Source organism: Balaenoptera ricei, chromosome 2 (genome assembly GCF_028023285.1).
Source record: "Balaenoptera ricei isolate mBalRic1 chromosome 2, mBalRic1.hap2, whole genome shotgun sequence".
NCBI classification, from domain to species: Eukaryota; Metazoa; Chordata; class Mammalia; order Artiodactyla; family Balaenopteridae; genus Balaenoptera; species Balaenoptera ricei.
In genome coordinates, this window is record NC_082640.1 from 94,541,751 (window position 1) to 94,554,254 (window position 12,504).

General features: G+C 41.7%; 1 protein-coding gene across 4 annotated transcripts in view; it reads left to right on the forward strand.

Moving 5' to 3' along the window:
- The first annotated feature begins 7,299 nt into the window (after positions 1-7,299).
- The window catches only part of SPPL2A (signal peptide peptidase like 2A), a 52,821-nt gene continuing 47,616 nt past the window's right edge, over positions 7,300-12,504 (forward strand). For 2 of the 4 annotated variants that reach the window (XM_059913306.1, XM_059913309.1), the window contains exon 1: positions 7,301-7,678. In XM_059913306.1, coding sequence (XP_059769289.1) covers positions 7,613-7,678 — 66 coding nt within the window. In that variant the 5' untranslated portion in view covers positions 7,301-7,612. Of the gene's footprint in view, positions 7,679-12,504 lie in introns of all 4 variants that reach the window. The other 2 variants (XM_059913307.1, XM_059913308.1) reach the window with 2 other exon arrangements.

The window sequence follows — 12,504 nt, forward strand, 5'->3', positions numbered from 1 at the left end:
TTCAATTGGGTTTTTTGTCTTCTAATTATTGAGATATGAGAGTTCCTTATATATCCTGGATACAAGTCTTTGTTGGATGTTTTGCAACTATTTGCTCCCAGTCTGTGGCTAGCCTTTACTTCTCTTAACATTATCTTTCAAAGAAAAGAAAATTTTCATTTTGATGAAGTCCAGTTTATCAATTTTTATTCTTTTATAGTTTCTGGTTTTTGTGTTTTATTTAAGAAATCTTTGCCTAACAAAAGGTAGCAGAGAAAAAGATTTTCTCCTATGTTTTCTCTTGGAAATTTTTTGGTTTTAGCCTTTGCATTTAGGTCTATGATCTATTTCAAGTTAAATTTAGAATATGTCATGAGGTAAGAACTGAGTTTCATTTTGGGAGAAGTTTTGTTTTGGGAGGCATGTACCCAATAACCCAGTTATTTGTTGAAAAGATTATCCTTACCCCATTGAATTGCCTTAGCATCTTTATCAATAATCAATTGGCTATATATGTGTAGGTCTAATTACAGACTCTCTATCCTCTTTCATTGATCTATATGTATATATGTGTGTGTCTGTGTATATATATATATATATATATATATATATATATACACATATATATATCCACTACCACACTCGATTACTGTCGAGCTTTTATACAGTCTTGAAATCATGTATTTAAGTCCTCAATTTGGTTCTTTTTGATCCTCAAAATTATTTTCGCTACTCTAGCTCTTCTATATTTCCATATAAATTTGTAAGTGGCATCCTAGTTTCAAAAACAACAAAAATCTGGCTGTGATTTTGATTGGAATTGCATTATTTCTAAAGATCAATTTAGAAAGAACTGACTTTTTTATTTTTATTTTTATTTTTTTATTTTTTTAGAACTGACTTTTAAAAAAAAATAAATTTATTTATTTATTTTTGGCTGTGTTGGGTCTTCATTGCTCCTCTCTCCTCTCTCCCATATCTCCTCTCTCTTGCATTTCCCTCCCACCCTCCCTATCCCATCCCTCTAGGTGGTCACAAAGCACCGAGCTGATCTCCCTGTGCTATGCGGCTGCTTCCCACTAGCTATCTATTTTACATTTGGAAGTATATATAAGTCCATGCCACTCTCTCACTTTGTCCCAGCTTACCCTTCTCCCTCCCCGTGTCCTCAAGTCCATTCTCTATGTCTGTGTCTTTATTCCTGTCCTGCCCCTAGGTTCTTCATAACCTTTTTTTTTTTTTTAGATTCCATATATATGTGTTAGCATACGGTATTTGTTTTTCTCTTTCTGACTTACTTAACTCTGTATGACAGACTCTAGGTCCATTCACCTCACTACAAATAACTCAATTTCATTTCTTTTTATGGCTGAGTAATATTCCCTTGTATATATGTGCCACATCTTCTTTATCCATTCATCTGTTGATGGACACCTAGGTTGCTTCCATGTCCTAGCTATTGTAAACAGAGCTGCAATGAACATAGGAAAAAATCTGTAAAAATACAAACACATGGAGGCTAAACAATACACTACTTAATAATCAAGAGATCACAGTAATGTCTTGTAGTATTTGATGTTTCAATCTTGCACATCTTTGCCAAATTTATCCCTAAGTATTTGATGTTATAGTAAATGGTATTTTCTATTTCAATTTCCAAATGTTTGTTTCTAGTGTAGAGAAATACAGTTGATTCTTTTATTATTGACCCTGTAGTGTGGAGATAGTGAGGTACATTGATTACTTACAAATGTTGAATAATCTTGCATTTTTTGGATGAATCTTAATTAGAACTGATATATCATTTTTATATTTTGCTGGATTCAAAATATGAATTGGGACGTATTACCCCCTCTTCAAGTTTTTGAAAGTGTTTGTGTAGAATTGATATTATTTCTTCCTCAAATATTTGGTAAAATTCACTCTTGAAGCCACATGAGCCTGGAGTTTTCTCTGTGGGAAGGTTTTTGATGACAAATTAATTTTTTTTTTTTTTTTTTTTTGCTGCACCATGCAGCTTATGGGAGTTTAGTTCCCCAGCCAGGGATAGAACCCAGGCCCTCAGCAGTGAAAGCATGGAGTCCTAACCACTGGACCACCAGGGAATTCCCCAAGTTCAAATTTTTAAATAGATAATCTATCACTAATATCTATTTCTTTTTGAGTAGTTTGTCTTTCAAGGACTTTCTTCATTTCACTTAGATTGTCAAATTTATTGGCATAAAGTTGTTCATAATACTTACATGTTATCCTTTTAATGTCTTTAGGATGTTTAGTAATATTCCTTTTATTGTTCCTGATATTAGTAATTTGGATCTTCTCTTTTTCCTCTAATCAGTTTGACTAGAGTTTTCCCAACACTTATCAATTTTCTCAAAAAGCCATTCTTCGGCTTCACCAATTCTCCTATTGTTTTTTGTTTGTTTGTTTTCTATTTTGTTGATTTTTGCTCAGATATTTTAATTTCCTTCTGCTCACCTTTGGATTTAATTTGCTCTTCTTTTCTAGTTTCTTAAGATAGAAGCTTAGGTCATTGATTTTATTTATAAATAAATTTATTTATTTTTAAAACTTATTTATTTATTTTTGGCTGCACTGGGTCTTCGTTGCTGCACGCAGGCTTTCTCTAGTCGTGGCGAGTGGGGGCTACTCTTTGTTGTGGTGTGCTGGCTTCTCATTGCAGTGGCTTCTCTTGCTGCAGAGCATGGGCTCTAGGCACGCGGGCTTCAGTAGTTGTGGCACGTGGGCTCAGTAGTTGTGGCTCGCGGGCTCTAGAGCACAGGCTTATTAGTTGTGGCGCACAGGCTTAGTTGCTCTGCAGCATGTGGGATCTTCCCCAACCAGGGCTCGAACCCGCGTCCCCTGCATTGGCAGATGAGTTCTTAACCACTGCGCCACCAGAGAAGTCCCGGTCATTGATTTTAAATGTTTATACCTTTCTATTGTTAAGTGGTACAAATTTCTTTTAAGCACCCCACAACTTTTGGCATGTCATGTTTGCATTTTCCTTCAATTCAAAATATTTTCTTAATTCCTGTGACTTCTTTGGTTCATGGGTAATTTAGAAAAGTGTGTTGGGTTTCTAATTATTTGAAGATCTTCAAGGTATCCTTCTGTTATTAATTTCTAATTGAATTATGTTGCGGGCAAAGAACATACTTGGTATGATTTGGAAACTTTAAATTTATTGAGACTTGTTTTATGGCCAAATGGTTTATTTTGGCCAAGGTCCCATGTACACTTGAAAATCATGTGTATCATGCATAAGTTGGGTGGTGTGTTCTATAAATGCCAGTTAGGTCAAATTGGTTGATAATGTTGATCAAGTCTTCTGTATTTACTGATTTTCTGCCTACTCATTCTTTCAATTATTGAAAGAGGAGAGTTGAAATCTTTAACTGTAATTGTGGATTTGTCTATTTTTCCTTTCATTTGATTAGTGTTGGAGCAAAGGGTTTGCTTTTCATTTTAACTTCGCATCTGATTCTAATATGCAGGCAGAATTAAGGAATGTTGCTCTGAAACCAATAGTTCTCAAACTTTAACATGCATCAGAATTGCTTAGGGGGCTTATTAAAACACAAATTGCTTTTGTTTCTGATTCTATAGTCAGAAGAACCAGTTTCTGATTCTATAGGTCTGGAGGAATTTGCACTTCTCACAGTTCCCAGGTGGTGTCAATACTGCTGGTCCATGAGGCCACATTTTAAAAATCACTCATTAAGCCAGTTTCTCAACCTCGGTTGCATATTAGAATCACCTGAGGAGCCTTAAAAATTATGATGCACAGGCTACATCCAGACCAATTAAATTTAGGATCTGCATTGGGAAAGGCGAGTAGTGGGACCCAGGCATCAGTAGCCTTTAAAGCTCTCCTATGTGATTCTAATAAATAATCAAGACTGAGAATCACTGCTCTATACTAAAGTAATGATCTAGATTGCCCAGGAAAGTCTTTGGGGCTCATTACCAACACTTCATCAATGTCCTCTGAGTAAAAAACACTGTGGAAGTACCAGCAAACAACAGGTTACTTACTGTTAGTGTACTAGGGTAGGAGACTGAGTTTTAGCTCCTCCTCCTCTGCTGTCATCTAGCACATTTGTAAAATGAAGCCAATAGTTCCTGACCATTTCTTAGACTATAGAAAGGTTCTGACAACCAATAACATTCTATCTTTTATCATTGGGGAAAAAATTCCATTAACTAAATATATTTAGAAACTAAAACAATCTTTAATGATAGTTATTTTCCATAATTGGGTTTTTATACATAGCTTATTTAGAGAAGAAAAATATTGACTAAAAATTATGCAGGCAAATTTTATCCTGCCTAATACTTCCAGGGAAATTCATGTGTAATAGAGGTATGCTCCAAATATCCTTTAACAGCCATTCCAACAGTAAAGTCAAGAAATAAGAATCTTTTCAATATTCCATTAACCCTCCCATTTTCCTTCATCATGCGCAGGGACTTTGACCAAGAAGAAAAAATTCTGGCAGAAGATTTATGGCAAACAGTGCTGACACTGGACTGCAACAATAACACAGCCTTCTGTTTTTCCTCTCCTCTCCCTCTTTTTCTTTTTTTTTTAATTTTCAGAGTAATTTTACCCAAATTACAAGTCATGTAATTTTTATAATACTCATCTGAGACAGGCAGAACAGGTGTTACTGTCCATATTTTTCAGCTGAGAAAACTAAAGCAGGCAAAGAGAGATTGCACAAGGAACTAGCCTATAACACAGGTTCTTTGACTGCAGGTACAAAATTTTCTCCTACTGAGGGGAAGAAAAAATGGGCATAACTCTAGACTGGAAAACCAGAGATCTTCAGCCTCAGGAGCCACCTTGGAGATTCACTAGACAAAGGGCCATTATGGACAGAAGGGAATATTTAGAGATGAAGTCATCTAATCACAGTCATTTTACAAAAGAGAAATCTGGCTTGCCCTAGGCAGCTAGAAAATGTGAAAAGAGTCTTGGATTGACAGGCAGGAGACCTGAGTTCTGGCCTCATTGTGCCACTAAGTTTCAGACCAACCCACTTAGCCATCAACCTACAGACATTTACAATTGGATGTCCCACAAACATTTCAAACTCAAGTCCAAAATTATTTCCTCTTCCTCACCCATCCCGCACCTCCTCCATCTCCTGTGATGATCATCTCAATAAAGGGCCCAGGGAAGGATCCTGGAAATCATCCCTCTCCTTCATCTCTCATGTACCCTCAGTTATACCAAATTCTGCTACGAATTTTCAGATCCACCACCTCCTCCTCCTTTCCATTTCTTCTGCCACTGTCTCAGTTTAGGCCCTCACTATCCCTGCCTGGGTTAGGTTACTACTGTTGTCCAACAGGTCTCCTGGCTTCTACTCTTGCCCTGTTTCAATCCATCTGCCACCCTGCCTGCCATTACAGAGAGCTTTCTAAAACAAAAATTGTCTGTCACTGTGCTTTCCATCACCAACTAGACGAAGCCTAAAGTTCCAAGCAGGATGCCCCACTCTATTTGTGATTTGGCCTCTGCCTTCTTCTCTCATTTCATCTATCATCACTCAAAACTTCAGCCAAGCCCAAGTTTTGCAGTTCCTCCAATGTCACCTTTGGCTTTGACACTAATGGTTCATTCTTCCTGGAAGTCTCCCCCTTCTCCTACCCATTGCCTGGCTAAAATTAACTCAGCCTTCTAGACTCAGCTTAGGTTGAAATTTTTCCTGGCACCCCTTTAAAATGTCCCTTTGATACTCCCATAGCATCTTATGCAAACAAAAGGGTCACTACTCACCCTGAACTGTTTGCTCACACATCTATGTCCTTCACTAAACCATGAGCTGTGGGATGGCAGGGACAGCATTCTATTCAGTGTTTGGTATTGAATATTCATCCAACAAATATTTGAGGACCAACTTTAAGCCAAATGTTGTAATGGATACAGCAGTGACCAAAGCAAAGATACACCTTTCTATCAAGTGGGAATCTACATCATAAATAACAATGAGATAAATAAGTAAGAGAATATGAGAGTGAAAAGTGCTGTGCAGAGAATTAAAATAAATCATGTGATATGAAAGTGACTGGGTGGCTACTTTAGATTGGGTATGTCAATAAGTTCCCTCGGGACTTCCCTGGTGGCGCAGTGGTTGAGAATCCGCCTGCAAATGCAGGGTGCACGGGTTCGAGCCCTGGTCCTGGAAGACCCCACATGCTGTGGAGCAACTAATCCTGTGTGCCACAACTACTGGGCCTGCGCTCTAGAGCCCGCGAGCCACAACTACTGAGTCCACGTGCCACAACTACTGAAGCCCGCGCGACTAGAGCCCGAGCTCCGCAACGAGATGCCACCGCAGTGAGAAGCCCACACACCACAACGAAGAGTAACCCCCGCTCACCGCAACTAGAGAAAGCCCACATGCAGCAACGAAGACCCAATGTAGCCAAAAATAAATAAATTAACTAAAAAAGTAAATAAATAAGTTCCCTCTGAGGAAGTGACATTTAAGCTGATAAGTGAATGCCAGCGTGCCAGGTATTCAGAGAGAGGAGCATTCCAGCAGGGAGGACTACCAGTACAAAGGCCGGAAGAACCGAAGGCGGCCCATGTGGCTTGAAGCGAGCGTGGGAAAACAGTGAAGATGGGGTCAGAGAAGCAGGCACGGACCATGTTATATAAACTTTATCCTCCAGAGTAGAGTGTTTCCGTTTTTTAAAAAAATAAATTCATTTATTTATGGCTGTGTTGGGTCTTCGTTGCAGTGTCAGGCTTCTCATTGCGGTGGCTTCTCTTGTTGCAGAGCTCAGGTTCTAGGCGCGTGGGCTTCAGTAGTTGTGGCACACGGCTTAGTTGCTCCATGGCATGTGGGATCTTCTGGGACCAGGGCTCGAACCCCTGTCCCCTGAATTGGCAGGTGGATTTTTAACCACTGGGCCACCAGGGAAGTCCCAGAGTAGATCTTTGATTTTATTCTAAGTGTGGTTGGGAGTGACATGATCTGATTTACACTTTCAAAAAGATCTCTCCAGGACAGCTGTGTGGATAATGGGCTGTGGGGAGTGGAAACGGAAACCAGTTTGGAGGAGAAAAACAACAGTGGTCTGGGGGTGGTCACTGCGGTTTAGGAGAAGGTGGGCGTTTGGGGGACATACGTGTGAGAGAGCCTAGGACTGCTGATGAGCAGGTGAATTAAGACTCAGAGCATGTAGGTTTTTGGCTCGAGCACCTGGGTGGTTAGTGGGGAACTGAACAGGCGCTCCGCCTCTTCTAGGAAGAAGAAGGCCTTGAAAAAGTCCCTTCGCCTGCCCGGACCCGGGAACAGTTCAGGTCACGCAGCTGGAAAGAGACACGCCCAGACCCGCTGCCGGTGCCGGCCAGCGCCGGGAACCTCAGAGAGCCCGGCGGGCGGCGCGCGCGGACCCGGACTCCACGTGCCCCGTGGGGGTTTCCGCGGCCTCCGGGCGGGGCCGGAAGAGGAAGTCGGCGCTGCAGTGGCGGCTCCAGCAGCTGCGGCGGCTCCAGCCTAACCCTGCCGGCCGCCCCTGTCCGGCCTAGCCACCGAAGCAGCGCCGCGAGGGGACCCGGAGCCCGCCGCGCCTCGCGCCGCGCCGCGCCACGGGGCGCTCACCAGGCAGTCCGATGGGACTGCAGCACCCGATGACCCCCGCCGCGGCCGCCCTGCTGTGGGGCTTCCTGCTCCCTCTGGTAAGGGGGACGGGCGGGCTCTTGGGCCTCCCCGGGGCGGGGCCGGGCCCCCCCCCTCCGTCGCCGCCACCGCCCCCCCCGGCCCCCCCCGTCACCCCCACCCCGGGCTCCCTGCCGGCCTGCCCTCTCCCGCGCCTACGCGGCCTGCTCTGGTTTTTTTGCTTTCATCCCCCTCCCTGTCCCACTACTCCCTTTCCGTCCAGCCCCCATTCCCGTCCTTTGAAGTCCCGGTACCTACCCCCGAGAAAGCTACCTGCCGAGCCCCTAATACGACTCGGACTTCGGTGCTTCTCCTCTATAGTTTTTCACTGTTCCAGGCGTTTTGAATTGACCTCTGAATTTTATTGTCCAGCCTTTCTTACCGCTGCTTAACCCGCACTCCCCCCAACCCCAACCCCGAAAGAAGGAAAAAACGTATACCCGATCCCTGGATGTTTAGCGGTTCAAGGACTGCGCTTTAGTTTAATTGCTCTCATACAGATTTTTTTCTTCCTCCGCTGTAGTTTCTGCTTCGCCTTAGGGCTCATTTGATTTCATTCTGGGGCTTTCTGGTAACAGTAATAATTTAAAATAATTTTTTAAAGAACACACCAAAGTGTAATTCATTTAGTGGGTTTCAGTGGGTTTCAATTCTCTGCCTAGTTTAAAGGGGAGGAGAGCCGGTTAAGTAACAGTAACAAATATGTGTACACAAGTTTGCTTTCGTAATTAGAAAAAAGCAATAATGTCTTAAAATCCAACACCAAGCAGAAGCTTCAGTGAATGGGTGGTAAGGACGCCAGTGTTCAGTGTTTCATTTTTTGTTTCTTGTAAATTTCACTTAGGGAGTTTCAGGTTGGAAACTTTTATGAGCTTTATACAGAATTGGTATGGTGTATGCCTGTCTAGCTCTTTCCATTAGAATGTGTAACTTCTCTGAAAGAGTATATTTTGCTTACTCTCCAGTTTAAAGGATTACTACCAGTGAATATATTCAATATGAAAGTGTTTTTAACATTTATTGAGAAACCAAACTCAAAGCCTGAAGTGGTTAAGTGCCTTTATTGTATTCATAACTTTGCTAGGCAGCATTAGGAAGAATGTATCTAAAAATTGCTTGAGGTGGGTCAGGGGGAGGAGTAGGATATAAAGAGAATAGCAAAGTGGCAGTGTTGGTCTGAATCTTTGAGGTGTTGTTTACCTTGTAATCAGACATGTCCAAAAGATAATTCAGGTAGTATGTAAATACACATAAAACTATAACCTAGGTATGAAATTTTTTGAGTGTTTTTGCACTCATTTTCATTTGAACTTCTTAAGCTAATTGTAAGAATATATACATGTGTGTATAAATTCCCACCTGTCCTTTCTCAACACAAGTTAATAATTAACCTAATAATACATCAATTGCTCATAAACTCATATTGATATTCTTAATAAAAGCTCTGAAGCCTCTCACTAGAAAAATGGAAGCAAAATTTTCATGTAATTTCAAGTGCTTCACAAGTCTAAAGTTTGTCCGTGTTCTAAATTGTAGCTAGTCTGTCTCCTATATTCTAGATTTTATTATTTTTATATTGTACATATATATTTTGTCATATTTCACCATGTTAATCTTGAGTTCTGTATTCCCCGCTTGCAGGGTTGTTGTGAGGACTCAGTAACAGTCTTTCACTCCACAAATATTTAGTGTGCTATCTCTTATGTGCCAGGAGCTGTGCGGGTAACTGTGAATACACTGACAAGATGTTTTGAAACTGGGAAGATCTTTTTCAGTGCTAACTAGTATTATTGATTTTCTATTTCTTAGTGATTTCTCAGTGGATTTTTTTCTTCTCCACTCTTTCTTCCTTTAAATTCCTGAAAGGGTCTCTTTCTCATTCCTTTCCTTTTCTGAGGAACTCAGATAAATCTGGTATCCTTTTTCTCAGCAGGAGCTTTCTCTTTCCTTCTCTTTACCAGATACCTAGTTCCTTTCCTCCACTATTTTAAGTTTTTTGTAATTTTAACCATTTTCTCCCTGAAGCCCTTGTTTACTCCTCTTCCCTACTCTTACAGCCCTAGGTGGCCTCTCTGAGTTCATTTGAATGAATGATGCCAGCTTAATCATTTCATTTCTTCTTTCTGGTCTCTGGAAGCTGGCCCTACTGAGCCTCTTTCCCCTTGGTCATGTTAGAAAAGGGTCATCATGGGCTTCCCTGGTGGTGCAGTGGTTAAGAATCCGCCTGCCAATGCAGGGGACAAGCGTTCAAGCCCTGGTCCGGTAATATCCCACATGCCGTGGAGCAACTAAGCCCGTGCACCACAACTACTGAGCCTGCACTCTAGAGCCCGTGAGCCACAACTACTGAGCCTGCATGCTGCAACTACTGAAGCCCGCGCACCTAGAGCCCGTGCTCCACAAAAAGAGAAACTACTGCAATGAGAAGCCCTCACACCGCAACGAAGAGTAGCCCCCACTCGCCCCAAGTAAAGAAAGCCCACGAGCAGCAACGAAGACCCAACGCAGCCAAAAATTAAAAAAAAAAAAAAAGGGTCATCATCCTCATCTAGAAGCAGCATTTAATCTCCAGAAAGTGTCACATCCTTGTAGAAGAGGCAGAGTATTTAACATTGGAAAGCCCCTTCAACATCATGTAGCCTACCCTACTCTGTTTGTCCTCATCACATCAGAGTGACCTTACGGTGTATCTTGAACACAAGCTACAGCACATCTGGCTGTTTTAATGACTTCTAAACCCATTAAACATTTAAGTCTAGACATGAAAAGAGTGCCTGGCAGGTAATTTATTCTCTCTTGGCTTTGCCATATTTCCATATCACACTTGTCCTTCCCTAGTCCGACTCCCACCGCTAGCCCCAACTGTTAGACCTTTATTTTAGTGTTATTTGGACCCAGTCACAGGGTTCTGTTTCAAAGAGAATGAGTGAAATTTAGCCTGGATCTGTTTTCTAAAATTGCTTCAAAGTTCTCTGAAGAATCCTGAGTCTTTCTCATAATGTTTTTATAAAAGTTGTATTCATGTTTTCATTACTTCAAAGAATTTGAAGTGTCATATAGCCACATCTTGAGCTTATGAAAATGAAGTGGTGATCAGAATCCCCAACAGAAAAATCTCTTGCTGAAATCTGCATTCCTTTGGTATACTACACCAACTCAAAGTCTTCTTTAATTCCTTCTCTTCTGCCCTCCTCCCTCAGCCTCCTGGGGAAACTAGTTGTGTTCTGCTACCCAACCTATCAGAGACATGCTGAGCTACTGTACTATGGACTGAATCGTGTCCTCCCAAAATCCATATCTTGAAGCACTAACCCCCAGTATTGATGGTATTTGGAGATGGGGCCTTTGGGAGATATTGATAATTAGGTTTAGATGAGGTCAGAGAGTAGGTCCCTTGTGATGGGATTGGTACCCTTATGAGAAAAGACACCAGACAGAGAGCTTGCTCTCCCTGCCCCCTCCCCCTCTCCCTATCGTATTTTTTTATGGCAGCCCAAGCTGACTAAGATTTTGGTACCGGGAGTGGGGTTCTGTGGTAACAAATACCTAAACATGTGGAAGCAGCTTTGTAACTGGGTAATGGGTAGAGGCTAGAAATATGAACATTAAAGGTGATTCTGGTGAGATCGCAGATGGAAATGAGGAACAGTTTATTGGAAACTAGAGGAAAGGCAATTCTTGTCATAAAATGGTAAAGAACTTGGCTGAACTATGTTCTAATGTTGTGTGGAAGGAAGAATTGTAAGCAGTGAAATCAAATATTTAGCTGAGGAGATTTCTAAGCAAAGCGTTGGTGGAGCAGCTTGGTTCTTTCTAACTGCTTTTAGTGAAATGCAAAGGAGAGAGAGGAATTGAAGAAGGAATTGTTAAGCTAAAAGGAACCAGAATTTGAAGATTTGGAAAATTCTCAGCCTATCCATGTTGTAAAAAAAAAAAAAAAGAGAAAGTTTGTTCTGGAAAGAACGCTAAGAGTGTGGCTGAACAATCACTTGATAAGTAGCTTATGGGATTCTATGAGCAAAAGCACTGCCACTTTTAACTCTGGGGGAAGGAGACAGGATGAAATGAAGAAAGGCTGTTGGACTTTTTGGATCTGACAGGATGGGATGATAGAGCTATTTGGCTGTGAACGTGCATTATTCTTCAAGAAGAGGGAGAAATGACCCCCAAGGTGATTCAGAGATCATCAGGGCTACAACTTCAGTTTCAACAAGCCTTTTGGCCTCCACCAGGAGCCTTGGGGGGTGGTATCCCACAGAGCCAAAGGCTACCCTACAGAGCCATGGGGGTGACACTTCCACCCCAGTGGGCCTGGAAAGTGGGACATAGAGCCAAAAAGGATACTTCTTGAGCCTTAAGATCTATGTCTTACTAGGTTTTGGACTTCCTTGGGTCCCCTCACCCCTTTCTTCCTTCTGATTTCTTCTTTTGGAATAGGAATGTCTATCCTATGCCTGTCCCACCATTATATTTTGGAAGCACATAACTTGTCTGGGTTTGCAGGTTCACAGCTGGAGAGGAATCTTACCTCATGAAGAATCTTGCGTCTCACCCATATCAGATTTAGATGACATTTAGATGAGCTTTTGGACGTTTTAGAGTTGATGCTGGAATGAATTAAGACTTTTAGGGCTGTGGGATGGAATGAATGTAAATATTTTGCATGTGAGAAGGATATGAATTTTGGGAGCCAGGGGAGAAATGCTGTGGACTGAATTGTGTGCCTCTAAATTCTCATGTTGAAGCCCTAACTCCCAGTGTGATGGTATTTGGAGATTGATTGGGCCTTTGAGGATAATTAGGTTTAGATAAGGTTATCAGGGTGGGACCCTTACAATGGGATTAT